At 46.6% G+C, this 17,372-nt stretch overlaps 1 protein-coding gene across 1 annotated transcript in view; it reads left to right on the top strand.

The window, feature by feature from the left end:
• LOC139377987 (protein piccolo-like) overlaps positions 1-17,372 on the top strand; it is a 153,085-nt gene that overhangs the window by 5,342 nt on the left and 130,371 nt on the right. Inside the window, exons 3-7 of the mRNA XM_071120551.1 lie at positions 4,828-5,215; positions 5,603-5,634; positions 8,522-8,551; positions 9,767-10,948; positions 14,779-16,719. Of these exons, the coding sequence (XP_070976652.1) occupies positions 4,828-5,215; positions 5,603-5,634; positions 8,522-8,551; positions 9,767-10,948; positions 14,779-16,719 (3,573 nt within the window). The remainder of the gene's footprint in view (positions 1-4,827; positions 5,216-5,602; positions 5,635-8,521; positions 8,552-9,766; positions 10,949-14,778; positions 16,720-17,372) is intronic.

The raw sequence follows: 17,372 nt of genomic DNA on the forward strand, positions 1-17,372 counted from the left end.
ACCCCATAATGACAAAGTGAAAACAGATTTTTATAAATGTTTGCAAATTTATAAAAAATAGAAATACCTTATTTACATAAGTATACAGACCCTTTGCTATGAGACTCGAATTGAGCTCAGGTGCATCCTGTTTCCATTGACCATCCTTGAGATGTTCCTACAACTTGATTGTAGTCCATCTGTGGTACATTCAATTGATGGGACATGATTTACAAAGTCACACCCCTGTCTATATAAGGTCTCACAGTTGACAGTGCATGTCAGAGCAAATACCAAGCCATGAGGTTGAAGGAATTGCCGTAGAGCTCAGAGACAGGGTTGTGTTGAGGCACAGATCTGGGGAAGGGTACCAAAAAATGTCTGCAGCATTGAAGAACACAGTGGCCTCCATCATTCTTAAATGGAAGAAGTCTGGAACCACCAAGACTCTTCCTAGAGCTGTCCTGCCTGACCAAACTGAGCAATCGGGAGAGAAGAGCCTTGGTCAGGGAGGAGACCAAGAACCCGATGGTCGCTCTGACAAAGCTCCAGAGTTCCTATGTGGAGATGGGAGAACCTTCCAGAAGGACAACCATCTCTGCAGCACTCTACCAATCAGGCCTTTATGGTAGATGTGAAGCCACATCTCAGTAAAAAGCACTTGACCGCCTGCTTGGAGTTTGCCAAAGACTCTCAGACCATGAGAAACAAAATTCTCTGGTCTGATGAAATCAAGATTGAAATCTTTGGCCTGAATGCCATGTGTCGCGTCTGGAGTAAACCTGGCACCATCCCTAAGGTGAAACATGGTGGTGGCAGCATTATGCTGTGGGGATATTTTTCAGCTACAGGGACTTGGAGACTAGTCAGGATCGAGGGAAAGATGAACGAAGAAAAGTACAGAGAGATTCTCAGGACTCAGGACCTCAGAGTGGGGCGTAAGTCCAATTTCCAACAGGACAATGACCCTAAGCACACAGCCAAGACAACGCAAAAGGGGCTTCGGTACAAGTCTCTGAATGTCCTTGAGTGGCTCAGCCAAAGCCAGGACTTGAACTCTGGAGAGACCAAAAAATTGCTTTGCAGCGATGCTCCCCATCCAATTTGAAGGAGCATGAGAATATTGGGAGAAACTCCCCAAATACAGGTGTGTCAAGCTTATAGCGTCATACCATAGAAGACTCAATCACTGCCAATGGTGCTTCAACAAAGTACCGAGGAAAGGGTCTGAATACTTCTATAAATGTGATTTTTCAGTTTTTTTTTTTTATACATTTGCAAAAAAATTTACAAACCTTTTTTTGGTTTGTTATTATGGGGTATTGTGTTTAGATTGATGAGGGAAAAAAACAATTTTATCCATTTTAGAATACGTCTGTAAGGTAATAAAATGTGAATAAAATCAAGGGGTCTGAAAACCTTTTGCATGTGAAATCAATTATTACTATTGTTACTATTTACAGTAGGGGCCATTGGAATTGTGAGTGCAGGCAGTGAGCTATGTAGGACACATTATCGACCTGGAAGGATTTTGACCTCATCCCGTCAGTAGAGGATGCCTGGTTATTCTTTAAAAGGGCTTTCCTCACCATCTTAAATAAGCATGTCCCATTAAAAAAATGTAGAACTAAGAACAGATATAGCCCTTGGTTCACTCAAGACTTGACTGCCCTTGACCAGCACAAAAACATCCTGTGGCGTACTGCATTAGCATCGAAAGCCCCCGCGATATGCAACTTTTCATTGAAGTTAGGAACCAATATACACAGTCAGTTAGGAAAGCAAAGGCTAGCTTTCTCAAACAGACATTTGCATCCTGTAGCACAAATTCCCAAAAGTTTTAGGACATTGTAAAGTCCATGGAGAATAAGTGCACCTCCTCCCAGTGGCCCACTGCACTGAGGCTAGGAAACACTGAGGCTAGGTAAATCTACGATAATTGAGGATTTTAATAAGAATTTTTCTACGGCTGGCCATTCTTTCCACCTGGCTACCCCTACCCCGGTCAACAGCTCTGCACCACCCTCATCAACTTGCCCAACCCCCCCCCCCCCCCCCACACACTTCTCCTTCACCCAAGTCAAGTTAGCTGATGTTCTGAAATCTGGACCCCTACAAATCAGATGGGCTAGACAATCTGGACCCTCTCTTTCTAAAATTATCCACTGCAATTGTTGCAACTCCTATTACTAGCCTGTTCAACCTCTCTTTCATATTGTCTGAGATCCCTAAATATTGGAAAGCTGCCGCGGTCATCCTCCTCTTCAAAGGGGGAGACACTCTAGACCCAAACTGTTACAGACCTATATCTATCCTACCCTGCCTTTCTAAAGTCTTTGAAAGCCAAGTTAACAAACAGATCACTGACCATTTCGAATCCCACCGTACCTTCTCCGCTATGCAATCTGGTTTCCGAGCTTGTTATGGGTGCACCTCAGCCACGCTCAAGGACCTAAACGACATCATATCCGCCATCGATAAAAGACAGTACTGTGCAACCGTCTTCATCGACCTGGCCAAGGCTTTCGACTCTGTCAATCACCCCATTCTTATCGGCAGACTCAACAGCCTTGGTGTCTCAAATGACTGTCTCGCCTGGTTCACCAACTACATATCAGATAGAGTTCAGTGTGTGCCTGTTGTCCGGACCTCTGGCAGTCTCTATGGAGGTGCCACAGGGTTCAAATCTCGGGCCAACTCTTTTCTCTGTATATATCAATGATGTCGCTCTTGCTGCTGGTGATTCTCTGATCCACCTCCACGCAGACGACACCATTCTGTATACTTCTGGCCCTTCTTTGGACTCTGTGTTAACATACCTCCAGACAAGCTTCAATGCCATACAACACTCTTTCAGTGGCCTCCAACTGCTCTTAAATGCAAGGTAAACTAAATGCATGCTCTTCAACCGATTGCTGCCTGCATCCGACTAGCATCACTACTCTGGACGTTTCTGACTTATATATGAATATGAATATGTGGACAACTACAAATACCTACTAGGTGTCTGGTTAGACTGTAATCTCTCCTTCCAGACTCACATTAAGCATCTACAATCCAAATTTAAATCTATAATCGGCTTCCTATTTCACAACAAAGCCTCCTTCACTCATGCTGCCTAACATACCGTTGTAAAACTGACTATCCTACTGATCCTTGACTTTGGTAATGTCATTTACAAAATAGCCTCAAACACTCTACTCAGCAAATTGGATGCAGTCTATCACAGTGCCATTCGTTTTGTCACCAAAGCCCCATATACTACCCACCACTGCGACCTGTATGCTCTCGTTGGCTGGCCCTCGCTTCATATTCGTCGCCAAACCCACTGGCTCCAAATCAAATCAAATCAAATTGATTTATATAGCCCTTCGTACATCAGCTGATATCTCAAAGTGCTGTACAGAAACCCAGCCTAAAACCCCAAACAGCAAGCAATGCAGGTGTAGAAGCACGGTGGTTAGGAAAAACTCCCTAGAAAGGCCAAAACCTAGGAAGAAACCTAGAGAGGAACCAGGCTATGTGGGGTGGCCAGTCCTCTTCTGGCTGTGCCGAGTGGAGATTATAACAGAACATGGCCAAGATGTTCAAATGTTCATAAATGACCAGCATGGTCGAATAATAATAAGGTAGAACAGTTGAAACTTCAGGTCATCTATAAGTCTTTGCTAGGTAAAGCCCCGCCTAATCTCAGCTCACTGGTCACCATAGCAGCACTCACCCATAGCACGCGCTCCAGCAGGTATATTTCACTGGTCATCCCGAAAGCCAACTCCTCCTTTGGCCTTTCTTGCCAGGTCTCTGCTGCCAATGACTGGAACGAATTGCAAAAATCACTGAAGCTGGAGACTTATATCTCCCTCACTAACTTTAAGGATCAGCTGTCAGAGCAGCTTACTGATCACTGCACCTGTACACAGCCCATCTGTAAATAGCCCACCCAACTACCTCATCCCCATTTTCTTGGTTATTTTGCTCTTTTGCACCACAGTATCTCTACTTCAACATCATCATCTGCACATCTATCACTGCAGTGTTAATGCTAAATTGTAATTATTTCGCCACTATGGCCTATTGCCTTTCCTCCCTAATTGTACTACATTTGCACACACTGTATATAGATTTTTCTATTGTATTATTGACTGTACATTTGTTTATCCCATGTGTAACTCTGTGTTGTTGTTTTTGTCGCATTGCTTTGCTTTATCTTGGCCAGGTCGCAGTTGTAAATGAGAACTTGTTCTCAACTGGCCTACCCGGTTAAATAAAGGTGAAATAAATGTTTAAATAAAAAAAATACATTTTAAGGCTGATGATCAGCTCCCTCCTAAGTGACAGTCAAAGATATAGCCTCTTGTGTAAACAACATAGAGTATTTACTCTGAATACTATTGGCTAATGGCTACAGTATAATAATATCAATCAATAATTTATTAATTACCCAAAAAGGTGTAATTAGCGAACTTGAAATAATTACGAATATATTTTACACAATGGGTAAATGCTGTCTTCTCTAATAGTTCATTTCATACTTGAATTTCCTTGAGGACACTGACATGAATTTAAACCCTCTTAGCTTCAACACAACACAGTAGCAATGTCTTGTTACTGATGTTTAGTGGCAACTAGAATTGAAAATCAGCTTGGGCTCCTCTACAAAGACTTAAAACTCACTCATGATGACAGGCCTAGAACATAGTGAATGTTTTCATGAAGGTGTTTATCAGCAGAAAGGAACACTGCTTTTTGTTTACTGATTATGTTGAACATGAAATCAGGTTAATAGATGATATTGAACCATGTAGCATCATGTTTTTTGACCATCTTAACACTGTTGTTTTCCTTCAGGTGAAGGAGTGGCTGTGTTTGAACTGCCAGACGAAGAGAATGGAATCCCCAGGACCTCCCATGATAAAACCCCAACCTTCTCCCAATAACGGTTCTGCACCTCAGAGGACCACTGTCCCACCCAGCACACCCCAAAAGAAAGGCACTCCAACACCAGACTCCCCTCAGAGGAAACCTGCTACATCAGCAACACAGCCACCCAAGACAGAGGTTGCTAATGCAGCAGACCCTACGAAACCTGCCAGCTCAGCTCCTGCTCAGAAGACAATACAAGAGAACCGGAGAACATCAGGGCTTCAGAAACCACCAGAGCAGCCAGGCCAACCTGGGCTTAAGCAGAGTAATGCTTCCCCATCCACACAGCAGGAGCCTGGGAAGCCTCAAAGAAGTGGAGCCTCTCCTGCCAAAGCTCTGCCACCAGAGGCCCAGCCCACCAAAGAGCAGTCAGGGGGTTTCTCCGACTTTGGCGGTGCTAAATCTCAGCCTGCTCATTCAAAGCCTGAAGAGCCAGTGTCTGGGAAGATGTTTGGCTTTGGCTCCTCTATCTTCAGCTCTGCATCCACTTTGATCACCTCAGCTGTTCAGGATGAGCCCCGCTTCACACCGCCAGCTTCCCCCAAGGTGTCTGCACCGGTCCAGGCCTCTCCCAAGATGCCCCCTGCAAAGGAGATCAAACTACCTGCTGCTCAGAGAGCAGATGAGAAGAAAGCAGAGCAACCCCAGCAGGCCACGTTTCCCCCATCAGTACAGGCCAAAGTGGACAAACCCCCATCAGAGCCTCCAAAGGGAGCAGCATCCTCCCAACCAGCTCCCAAAGCAGGCCAGTCCACCTGTCCACTCTGCAAGGTGGAACTCAACAAGGGCTCCAAGGACCCTCCCAACTACAACACCTGCACGGAATGCAAGAACACTGTCTGCAACCTCTGTGGATTTAACCCCATGCCAAACGTTTCTGAGGTAAAACAACCAGAATCACTTTATTACTGTGTAAATTAATTATGAGTGCTATATTTAAGCAATAAGGCATGGGGGGTGTGGTATATGGCCAATATACCACGGCTAAGGGCTGTTCTTATGCACAACACAATGTGGAGTTCCTGGATACAGCCCTTAGCCGTTGTATTTTGGCCATATACCTCAAACCCCCAAGGTGCACCATTGCTATTATAGACCAGTTACCAATGTAGTTAGAGCATGTAAAGTAAATGTTTTGTCATACCCATGGTATAAGGTCTGATATACCACAGCTTTCAGCCAATCAGCATTCAGGGCACGAACCACCCAGTTTATAATATTATTTAGACAAGGCTCTCTCTTTTATAGAAAAGTTCAGATAGATAAATAATCTCTCCACAAATCATCCATAGGAAAATTGTAGTCATTCTGAAATTAAATTGTTATCTGTCAGATTTGAAATGTCTATTCATTTCGATCAATGTACTTCAGTTCCAGAAATAACTTTTAGACATTGCACAGTTGGTCTATTCATTACTTGTTTAGTCTCTCCTCATACAAATATGGTAGGAAGAAACAGTGTGGTAAGGTTTTAGACTGTATGAATAGTTTGGGATTTTAGTATATTTGCATTTACTGACAATTTCTAGCCTTTATAAAAGAGAGACAATGCAAAGTCTCATGTGAAGTCGTTATGACTATTTCATTTCCTGATTTGTTCTTGACCCATATTAATTCTACCAACAGTAGCATGGTACTAGACTTATAGTGAATAGAAGTGGAATTTTAGATGGTTCCAATAGATCTCTTTTACAATGTGCTTGGTACGTATGCAATACACCAAATACTTAAATTGCAAGTCATGTTAAAGCTCAAAACAGCAAGAATGATGTATCATAGTGTGCTGGACAATTTATGTCCTAGAGAGTAAGGAAAGTGCCTGATGATATCACTGCAGAAACATTTGCTTGTGCCACTTTCCATCATGCGTAGAAAGAGCTGTATAAGAAATGTATCCAATTCTGTATTTCTTTTACAATGTGAAAATGTTTAAGGTGAAGGAGTGGCTGTGCCTGAACTGTCAGATGCAGAGAGCACCAGGAGGAATGGAAGATCCAGAGCATCCCATGATGAAACCCAAACCTTCACCTAACCAAGTCTCAGCTCCTGCTGCTCCTCGAAAGAAAGACACTCCAACATCATCTGGTCCCTATAAAGTAGCCACTGCACCAGCTTCACCCAAAAAGGAGCCAGTGACTCGAACCTCTCAGCCTGTCCCCTCAAAACCTAAAGACTCTGTGTCTGGGAAGATGTTTGGCTTTGGCTCCTCCATCTTTAGCTCTGCATCCACGTTGATCACCTCAGCTGTTCAGGATGAGTCCCGCACCACACCGCCAGCTTCTCCCAAGGTGTCTGCAACAGCCCAGGCCTCTCCCAAGATGCCCCCTGCAAAGGAGATCAAACCACCTGCTGCTCAGAAATCAGAGGAGAAGAAAGCAGAGCAATCACAGCAGGTCAAGGTTCCCCCATCAGTACAGGCCAAATTGGACAAACCCCCATCAGAGCCTCCAAAGGGAGCAGCATCCTCCCAACTAGCTCCCAAAGCAGGCCCGTCCACTTGTCCACTATGCAAGGTGGAACTCAACAAGGGCTCCAAGGACCCTCCCAACTACAACACCTGCACAGAATGCAAGAACACTGTCTGCAACCTCTGTGGATTTAACCCCATGACACATGGATCAGAGGTAAGAGAACATGACAGTTCAAGTGCACTGCTTTTAGCAAGCAGATGTCCTGTTATCACTTATGGATGCAGCTTTTTAGAAGATTACAAAGTACAGCCTCATGTTCACTGATTTGTTTCTAAATGATCAAATCACAGTAGTCTGTTTTGATGATACACATTAGCTATTTTTTCCACAGAACCAGCTTTGTAGATGATACAAATTATGCAGGCTCTCTCATTTTGCCTGTGTTTACATGACAACGTTTTTTATTAAATGCAAAGCTGCAAGTATGTATAGGCTACTTTAACCAATCAATACCGGTCATAATTTGTGTAGATTTCCACACAGATATTGTATTGACTTATTTTTTCCCCAAAAGCATACATGATTATATTTAAACTTTAAATAGACAACCTTATGGTAAGCTACCTGATGCAATGACTGGGTCCTGAAAAATATACCAACTGTGTAACTTCCTATGTACATATTCAGCCATTTGTAAAGTTAGATTGGCATGAATTGAACTCCGCTAGATACCAACAGGAAACCTGAGTATACAGTATATATCTAACACATCCTTACTATTTCAGGTGAAGGAGTGGCTGTGTCTGAACTGCCAGATGCAGAGAGCTCTTGGAGGAATGGAACCCCCTGGAACTCCCATGATTAAACACTCGATCAGCAAAGTCTTTACACCTGTTGCTCCTCAAAAGAAGGACACTCTCACCCCTGCTGGTGTTCCAAAAGTGGCCACTTCACCAACCTCTCAGCCTGTCCCCTCAAAACCTAAAGACTCTGTGTCTGGGAAGATGTTTGGCTTTGGCTCCTCCATCTTCAGCTCTGCATCCACGTTGATCACCTCAGATGTTCAAGACGAGTCCCGCACCACACCGCCAGCTTCCCCCAAGGTGTCTGCAGCAGCCCAGGCCTCTCCCAAGATGCCCCCTGCAAAGGAGACCAAACCACCTACTGCTCAGAAAGCAGAGGAGAAGAAAGCAGAGCAACCCCAGCAGGCCAAGGTCTCCCCATCAGTACAGGCCAAAGTGGACAAACCCCCATCAGAGCCTCCAAAGGGAGCAGCATCCTCCCAACCAGCTCCCAAAGCAGGCCAATCTACCTGTCCACTCTGCAAGGTGGAACTCAACAAGGGCTCCAAGGACCCTCCCAACTACAACACCTGCACCGAATGCAAGAACACTGTTTGCAACCTCTGTGGATTCAACCCCATGCCAAACGTTCCTGAGGTAATACATTACAGTTCTTTGAATTCATTTCAACATAATACAATTATGGCTACTCTATCAATTTACCTGTGCCAACCAGAGCTCCCAAGTGGCGCAGCGGTCTATGGCACTGCATCTCAGTCCTAGAGGCGTCACTACAGACCCTGGTTAGATTCCAGGCTGTATCACAACCGGCCGTGATTGGGAGTCCCATAGGGCGGTGTGCAATTGGTCCAGCGTTGTCCGAGTTAGGATTTGGCTGGGGTTGGCCGTCATTGTAAATGAGAATTTGTTCTTAACTGACTAGTTAAGTAAAGGTTAAATATTTGGTATTTTTTTTAAACAATATTTTATTCAATTCAAAGTTAATTGACAGGGACATTTTTGTAGCAACCTAGTAGGTTACTTGTATTAATTGCTTTAGTTACACAAAATGCTAAATTTGTATTCAACTATAACTACAATATTCATCAAGTTACTTAGAGCAATGACTGGGCATGTTGTATGCAGACTGTATATTCACATGGAAATATTCAGCAGTATATTTATGAAGATTCCTTGAAATGATTTTATCCAGCTATTATACCAACAGGTAACCGGGGTATACAATACGTATCTAACACAACATTGCTCTTTCCGGTGAAGGAGTGGCTGTGTCTGAACTGCCAGATGCAGAGAGCTCCTGGAGGAATGGAACCCCCAGGATCCCCCATTATTAAACCGTCTCCCAACAAGGTGTCTGCACCTCAAACGGTCGCTGTCACACCCAGTGCAGCCCAAAAGGATATTGCAACAGCTGCTGCATCTGCGAAGAAAGACAGTCAAACCCCAGGCTCCCCTCAAAGGAAACCAGTTCCCCCTGCAGCTGAAGTGTCAAAAGCTGAAGCTGCTAAAGCAGCAGATACTCAAAAACCAGCCAGCCCTGTGCCTGCTCAGAAGGCTCTACTAGAGAATCGGAGAACATCAGAACCACCGAAACCACCACAGCATCCCAGCCCTGGGCGTAGGGAGAGTAGTATATTCCCAGCCACACAGCAACCCCCCAAGCAGGAATCGGGAGGCTTATTTGGCTTTGGAGGTCCTAAATCTCAGTCTGCCTCCTCAAAGCCTGAAGAGTCAGTGTCGGGGAAGATGTTTGGCTTTGGCTCGTCCATCTTCAGCTCTGCCTCCACTTTTATTACGTCAGCGGTTCAGGAGGGGCCTAGCACCACACCACCAGCTTCCCCAAAGGTGTCTGCACCTGTTGCACTTCAAAAGAAGGAGACTCACACACCAGTTGGTCCCCGAAAAGTGGCCCCTACTACAGCCTCAGCCAAAAAGGAAACCGTGACCCCTGCTTCAATGAAAGAGAAGAACGCACCAGAACCAGGCTCGCCACAGAAGAAGCAGATTTCTCCGACAGTGGCTTCACAGCAGGACCAGAAGCTAGTGGACAGACCGACTCCAACACTTGTCCAACAACCTCCACAACAGAATACTCTACAACAACAAGGACAGCCTCCGCAGCCCTCAGCAGAGCGTGATATATCAATAGTTGAAGCTGCTAAAGCAGCAGACACTCAAAATCTGGCAAGCCATGGGCCTGCTCAGAAGGCACCACAGGGGAACCGGAGAACATCAGAACCACCAAAACCACCACAGCAGCCTCGACCTGGACGTAGGCAGAGTAGTGCCATCCCAGCCACACAGCAATCCCCCAAGCACGAGTCTGGAGGCTTATTTGGCTTTGGTGGTGCTAAATCTGAATCTTTCCCCTCAAAGCCTGAAGAGTCAGTGTCTGGGAAGATGTTTGGCTTTGGCTCCTCCATCTTCAGCTCTGCGTCCACTTTGATCACCTCAGCTGTTCATGAGGAGCCCCGCACCACACCGCCAGCTTACCCCAACGTGTCTGCAGCAGCCCAGGCCTCTCCCAAGATTCCCCCTGCAAAGGAGACCAAACCACCTGCTGTTCAGAAAGCAGATGAGAAGAAAGCAGAGCAACTCCAGCAGGCCAAGGTCTCCCCATCAGTACAGGCCAAAGTGGACAAACCCCCATCAGAGCCTCCAAAGGGAGCAGCATCCTCCCAACCAGCTCCCAAAGCAGGCCAATCTACCTGTCCACTCTGCAAGGTGGAACTCAACAAGGGCTCCAAGGACCCTCCCAACTACAACACCTGCACAGAATGCAAGAACACTGTCTGCAACCTCTGTGGATTTAACCCCATGCCACATGAAACAGTAAGTAAATAGTATATGTTTCATCAAATTAGTTAGGCTTCTCTAAAATAACTGTTGTGCTTTTTTTATAGAACAATTGGTTAATGATAGTAACTATACATATACAATGTTTATAGTCGCCAGTCTTGTCTTTCATGGGAGGTGTAAGAAAGGTTAACAAGATGCTTTGATGGAGTTCTTGTTATTAATATTGTCTTTCCTCAAAAAATATCTAATGTTGGTTTATGATCTTCCTGGAAACCAATTGTAATCTGACAGCATTGTCTTTGAGTATTTTGGCAAGGTTTTGACATTCATGTTCATCTGCTACTGATCACATTTAACATATTGTTTGGTGCATGACTTTTGTCTGAAGGGGTTTGGAGTACATCGTGGCTCCCATATTCTACAGAATATGCTAGGGATGTAACATTCACCGAAACGCATCGGCCCCCGATTCCATGTTTAAGGTGCAAGTGCATCAGTCCACGGATCCCAAACCAATCCAAATGTAGCATGCATCGTTCAAAAAATAGATTCTAAAGTTATGAATTCATGGTTCACAAGTATTTTTTGCTCATATTACATTCTTTCTACCGTCGGAAATTATCTCTTATCTTGTAACAACTGATGCGTCCTCTCTTGTTCAGTGTCGAACTGCGTGTAAGTGTGTTGACAGTCATTGATCGACAAGTAATTTTGCATGCCAAACAACCCCAGGCAATGTTAGTAGCCTATTTAAACTGCACACTCTGCCCAGCTTTGTTTTGGTTGTTTTACTTTAAACAATCAGTATGGTCATTTTTAGATTTAAACTCAGAAAAAACAGAAACGTCCATTTTTAAGGACCCTGTCTTTCAAAGATAATTTGTAAATATCCAGATAACTTCACAGATCTTCATTGTAAAGGGTTTAAACACTGTTTCCCATGCTTGTTCAATGAACCATGAACAATTTATGAACATGCACCTGTGGAACGGTCGTTAATACACTAACAGCTTACAGGCAGTAGGCAATCAAGGTCACCGTTATAAAAACTTAGGACACTAAAGAGGCCTTTCTACTGACTCTGAAAAACATCAAAAGAAAGATGCCCAGGGTCCCTGCTCATCTGCATGAACGTGCCTTAGGCATGCTGCAAGGAGGCATGAGGACTGCAGATGTGGCCAGGGCAATAAATTGCAATGTCCGTACTGTGAGACGCCTAAGACAGCGCTACAGGGAGACAGGACGGACAGCTGATCATCCTCGCAGTGGCACACCACGTGTAACAACACCTGCGCAGGATCGGTATATCTGAACATCGAATCGTCTTGAAAGGGAAATATTCACATCCTTAGAATATGCATCAGGCTTTAAAATTAGGTTCACAAACAATGAGAGGAAAAACTATGAGGATTTTAAGTCTATGAAGACACTCTATATAGATGTTGTGATCTAATTTCAGATCTTAAGGAATTGTACGCTGTGATATAATTATTTACATTTTTTTAGTATCTTTAGATTTAGAGCATAAGACGGTTGTTGTCCCGTTATTTTATTCTTTGTTTTAGTATGGACAGGGCATGCGTTGGGGTGGGGAGTCTATGTTTGTTCTTCTATGTTGGTTTTTGTGTTCGGCCTAGCATGGTTCTCAATCAGAGGCAGATGTCGTTAGTTGTCTTTGATTGAGAATCATACTTAGGTAGCCTGGGTTTCACTGTTGCTTTGTGGGTGTTTGTTTCCGTGGGCCACACGGTACTGTTTCGGTTTGGTGAATTCACGTTGTCATTTATTGTTTAGTGTTCTGAGTTTTAATTAAATATCATCATGAACACTTACCCCGCTGCGCTTTGGTCCGATCCTTACTCCTCCTCAGACGAAGAGGAGGAAATCTGTTACAGAAACACCCACCACAAAAGGACCAAGCAGCGTGATAACGGGCAGCAGCAGCGATCGCAGGACTCCTGGACATGGGAGCGAGATCTGGACTATGTCACTACTTGGGAGGAGATAGACAGGTGGTCGGTCGACCCAGGGAGAGTGCCGGAGCCCGCCTGGGATTCTCTGGAGCAGTGTGAGGAGGGATACCGGCGAATGGAGTCAGCACGGCGGTGCGGAAGGAAGCCAGAGAGGCAGCCCCAAAAATGTATTGGAGGGGGAACACGGGGAGTGTGGCGAAGTCAGGTAGGAGACCTGCGCCAACTTCCCGTGCTTACCGGAGAGCTAGAGGGACCTGGCAGGCTCCGTGTTATGCGGTGGAGCACACAGTGTCCCCGGTGCGTGTGCATAGCCCGGTGCGGTACATTCCAGCTCCTCGTATCGACCGGGCTAGAGTGGGCATTGAGCCAGGTGCCATGAAGCCGGCTCTACGCATCTGGTCTCCAGTGCGTCTCCTCGGGCCGGCGTACATGGCACCAGCCTTATGCATGGTGTCCCCGGTTCGCCAGCACAGCCCAGTTCGGGCTATTCCACCTCGCCGCAGTGGCCTGGCCACGGGGAGAATTCAACCAGTTAAGGTTGGGCAGGCTCGGTGCTCAAGAGCTCCAGTGCGCCTGCACGGTCCAGTCTATCCGGTGCCACCTCCACGCACCAGCCCTCCGGTGGCAGCCCCCCGCATTAGGCTGTCTCTCCGTCTTCTTCCTGCAGGTGCTTCCGCCTGTCCAGTGCTGTCAGAGTCTTCCTCCTACCCAGCGCTGTCAGAGTCTCCCGTCTGTCCTGAGCCGCCAGAGTCTCTCGTCTGTCCTGAGCCGCCAGTCTCCCGTTTGTCTTCAGCCGCCAGAGTCTCCCGTCTGTCCGGAGCCGCCAGAGTCTCCCGTCTTTCCTGAGCCGCCAGAGTCTCCCGTCTGTCCTGAGCCGCCAGAGTCTCCCGTCTGTCCTGAGCTGCCAGAGTCTCCCGTCTGTCCTGAGCGGCCAGAGCCGCCAGTCTGTCCTGAGCCGCCAGAGCTGCCAGTCAGCCAGGAGCTGCCAGAGCCGTCAGCCAGCCAGGAACTGCCAGAGCCGTCAGTCAGCCAGGAGCTGCCAGAGCCGTCAGTCAGCCAGGCGATGCCAGAATCGCCCTTCACTCCGGAGCTGCCGAAGTCTCCCGCCTGTCCGGCGCAGCCGGAGTCTCCCGCCTGTCCGGCGCTGCCGGAGTCTCCCGCCCCTCCGGCGCTGCCGGAATCTCCCGTCCGTCCAGCGCTGCCGGAATCTCCCGTCCATTCGGGACACGTGGCGAGGGTCCCCAGTCCGAGGTCGGCGGCGAGGGTCGCCGCTCATATGAGGCCACGGGGGCGGTTGAGGAGGCGGACAAAAACTATGGTGAAGTGGGGTCCACGTCCCGCTCCAGAGCCGCCACCGCGGACAGATGCCCACCAAGACCCTCCCCTATAGGTTCAGGTTGTCCGCACCTTTGGTGGGGGGGTACTGTCACATTCTGACCATAGTTCTGTTATTTTATTCTTTGTTTTAGTATGGTCAGGGCGTGAGTTGGGGTGGTCAGTCTATGTTTGTTTTTCTATGTTGGTTTTTGTGTTCGGTATGGTTCTCAATCAGAGACAGGTGTCGTTGGTTGTCTCTGATTGAGAATCATACTTAGGTAGCCTGGGTTTCACTGTTGGTTTGTGGGTGTTTGTTTCCGTGTGAGTGTTTGGGCCACATGGTACTGTTTTGGTTTTGTAAATTCACGTTGTCATTTATTGTTTGGTGTTCTGAGTTTTAATTAAATATCATCATGAACACTTATCACGCTGCGCTTTGGTCCGATCCTTACTCCTCCTCAGACGAAGAGTCACATGTAGTATGCAGTATTTAAATAGCAACTAAGATGAGATATATTATTAATGTTAATATTATTTTAGTTATTTTTTATCAACACTGTTATTTTTTTTCAGGTAAAGGAATGGCTCTGTCTGACCTGCCAGATGCAGAGAGCACTTGGAGCAGTGGAACCCCCAGGACCTCCCATGATGAAATCCCAACCGTTGCCCAGCATAGTCTCTACACCTGTTGCACTTCAAAAGGAGATTGTCACACCTGCTGCATCTCCAAAGCCGACTCCAGCTCCAGCTAAACCCCAGAAGGAGGAGATCCCAGTACCTGCGGCTGGCCAACAAGAGATCACTCCACCCACTGTACTTCAGGAGACACCAATTCCCGCTGGAACCCCAGCACCAAATGCAGACAAAAAGGAGGAGACCCCACCACTAGGATCCTCACAAAAGAAACAAGCGTCACCTGCTCTGGCTGAGAAGGAGAATCAAGAACCTATAATTGTACAGAAACCAGTGGACCAACCAATTCCAGCCACACCCAAAACCAGTGGAGCTGCTACACCTGTACAGCAGCCAGAAAAGCAAACTCCTCCACTGCAACAGCCTGCTTCAAAGGCATCCCAACAAGTACAGCCCCAGCAAGCTCCAAAGCCAGACCTCGAAACTGCTCCCCTAAATGAGCCAATGACCCCTGCTTCAGAGAAAGAGAAGAAGAACCGAGCACCAGGGTCACCACAGAAGAAATTATCTCCAGCAGTGGCTTCACAGCAGGACAAAACGCCAGTGGACAAATCAACTCCAACCCCTGTCCAACATCCTCCACACCAAGAGACTCCACAACAACAAGAGCAACAACGTCAGCCTCTAACAGGGACACCGAAAGGAGAGCCTGGGAAGCCTCAACAACAGCTTCCAAAAGGTGGAGCCTCTTATGCAAAATCTGTACCACCACCACAGGCCCAGCCCCCCAAGCAGGAGTCAGGAGGCTTCTTTGGATTTGGTGGTGCTAAATCTCAGCCTGCTCAGTCAAAGCCTGAAGACTCAGTGTCTGGGAAGATGATTGGCTTTGGCTCCTCTATCTTCAGCTCTGCATCCACTTTGATCACCTCAGCTGTTCAGGATGAGCACCGCACCACACCTCCAGCTTCCCCCAAGGTGTCTATGACTCCTGCTTTAGTGAAAGAGACCCCAGCAGCAGGCTCGTCACAGAAGAAGGAGGTATCCCCGACAGTGGTTTGCCAGCAGGACCAGAAGCCAGTGGACAGACCGATTCCAGCACTTGTCCAACAACCTCCACAACAGAAGACTCTACAACAACAAGGACAGCCTCCGCAGCCCTCAGCAGAGGCACCAAAATCAGAGCCTGATATATCAATAGTTGAAGCTGCTACAGCAGCAGACACTCAAAATCCGGCAAGCCCAGTGCCTGCTCAGAAGGCTCCACTGGAGAATCGGAGAACATCAGAACCTCATAAACCCCCACAGCAGCCCAGCCCTGGGCGTAGGGAGAGTAGTGCCTTCCCAGCCACAAAGCAACCCCCCAAGCAGGAATCAGGAGGCTTATTTGGCTTTGGAGGTCCCAAATCTCAGTCTGCCTCCTCAAAGCCTGAAGAGTCAGTGTCTGGGAAGATGTTTGGCTTTGGCTCGTCCATCTTCAGCTCTGCCTCCACTTTGATAACATCAGTTGTTCAGGACGAGCCCCGCACCACACCGCCAGCTTCCCCCAAGATGTCTGCACTGGCCCAGACCTCCCCCAAGATGCCCCCTGCGAAGGAGACCAAACTACCTGCTGCTCAGAAAGCAGAGGAGAAGAAAGCAGCGCATCCCCGGAAGGCCAATGTCCCCCTATCAGTACATGCCAAAGTGGACAAACCCCCATCAGCTCCTCCAAAGGGTACAGCATCCTCCCAACCAGCACCCAAAGCAGGCCAATCTACCTGTCCACTCTGCAAGGTGGAACTCAACAAGGGCTCCAAGGACCCTCCCAACTACAACACCTGCACAGAATGCAAGAACACTGTCTGCAACCTCTGTGGATTTAACCCCATGCCACATGAAACAGTAAGTAAATAGTATATGTTTCATCAAATTAGTTAGGCTTCTCTAAAATAACTGTTGTGTTTTTTTATAGAACAATTGGTTAATGATAGTAACTATACATATACAATGTTTATAGTCGCCAGTCTTGTCTTTCATGGGAGGTGTAAGAAAGGTTAACAAGATGCTTTGATGGAGTTCTTGTTATTAATATTGTCTTTCCTCAAAAAATATCTAATGTTGGTTTATGATCTTCCTGGAAACCAATTGTAATCTGACAGCATTGTCTTTGAGTATTTTGGCAAGGTTTTGACATTCATGTTCATCTGCTACTGATCACATTTAACATATTGTTTGGTGCATGACTTTTGTCTGAAGGGGTTTGGAGTACATCGTGGCTCCCATATTCTACAGAATATGCTAGGGATGTAACATTCACCGAAACGCATCGGCCCCTGATTCCATGTTCAAGATGCAAGTGCATCAGTCCACGGATCCCAAACCAATCCAAATGTAGCATGCATCGTTCAAAAAATAGATTCTAAAGTTATGAATTCATGGTTCACAAGTATTTTTTGCTCATATTACATTCTTTCTACCGTCGGAAAATATCTCTTATCTTGTAACAACTGATGCGTCCTCTCTTGTTCAGTGTGGAACTGCATGTAAGTGTGTTG

Source organism: Oncorhynchus clarkii, chromosome 2 (genome assembly GCF_045791955.1).
Source record: "Oncorhynchus clarkii lewisi isolate Uvic-CL-2024 chromosome 2, UVic_Ocla_1.0, whole genome shotgun sequence".
Lineage (NCBI taxonomy): Eukaryota > Metazoa > Chordata > Actinopteri > Salmoniformes > Salmonidae > Oncorhynchus > Oncorhynchus clarkii.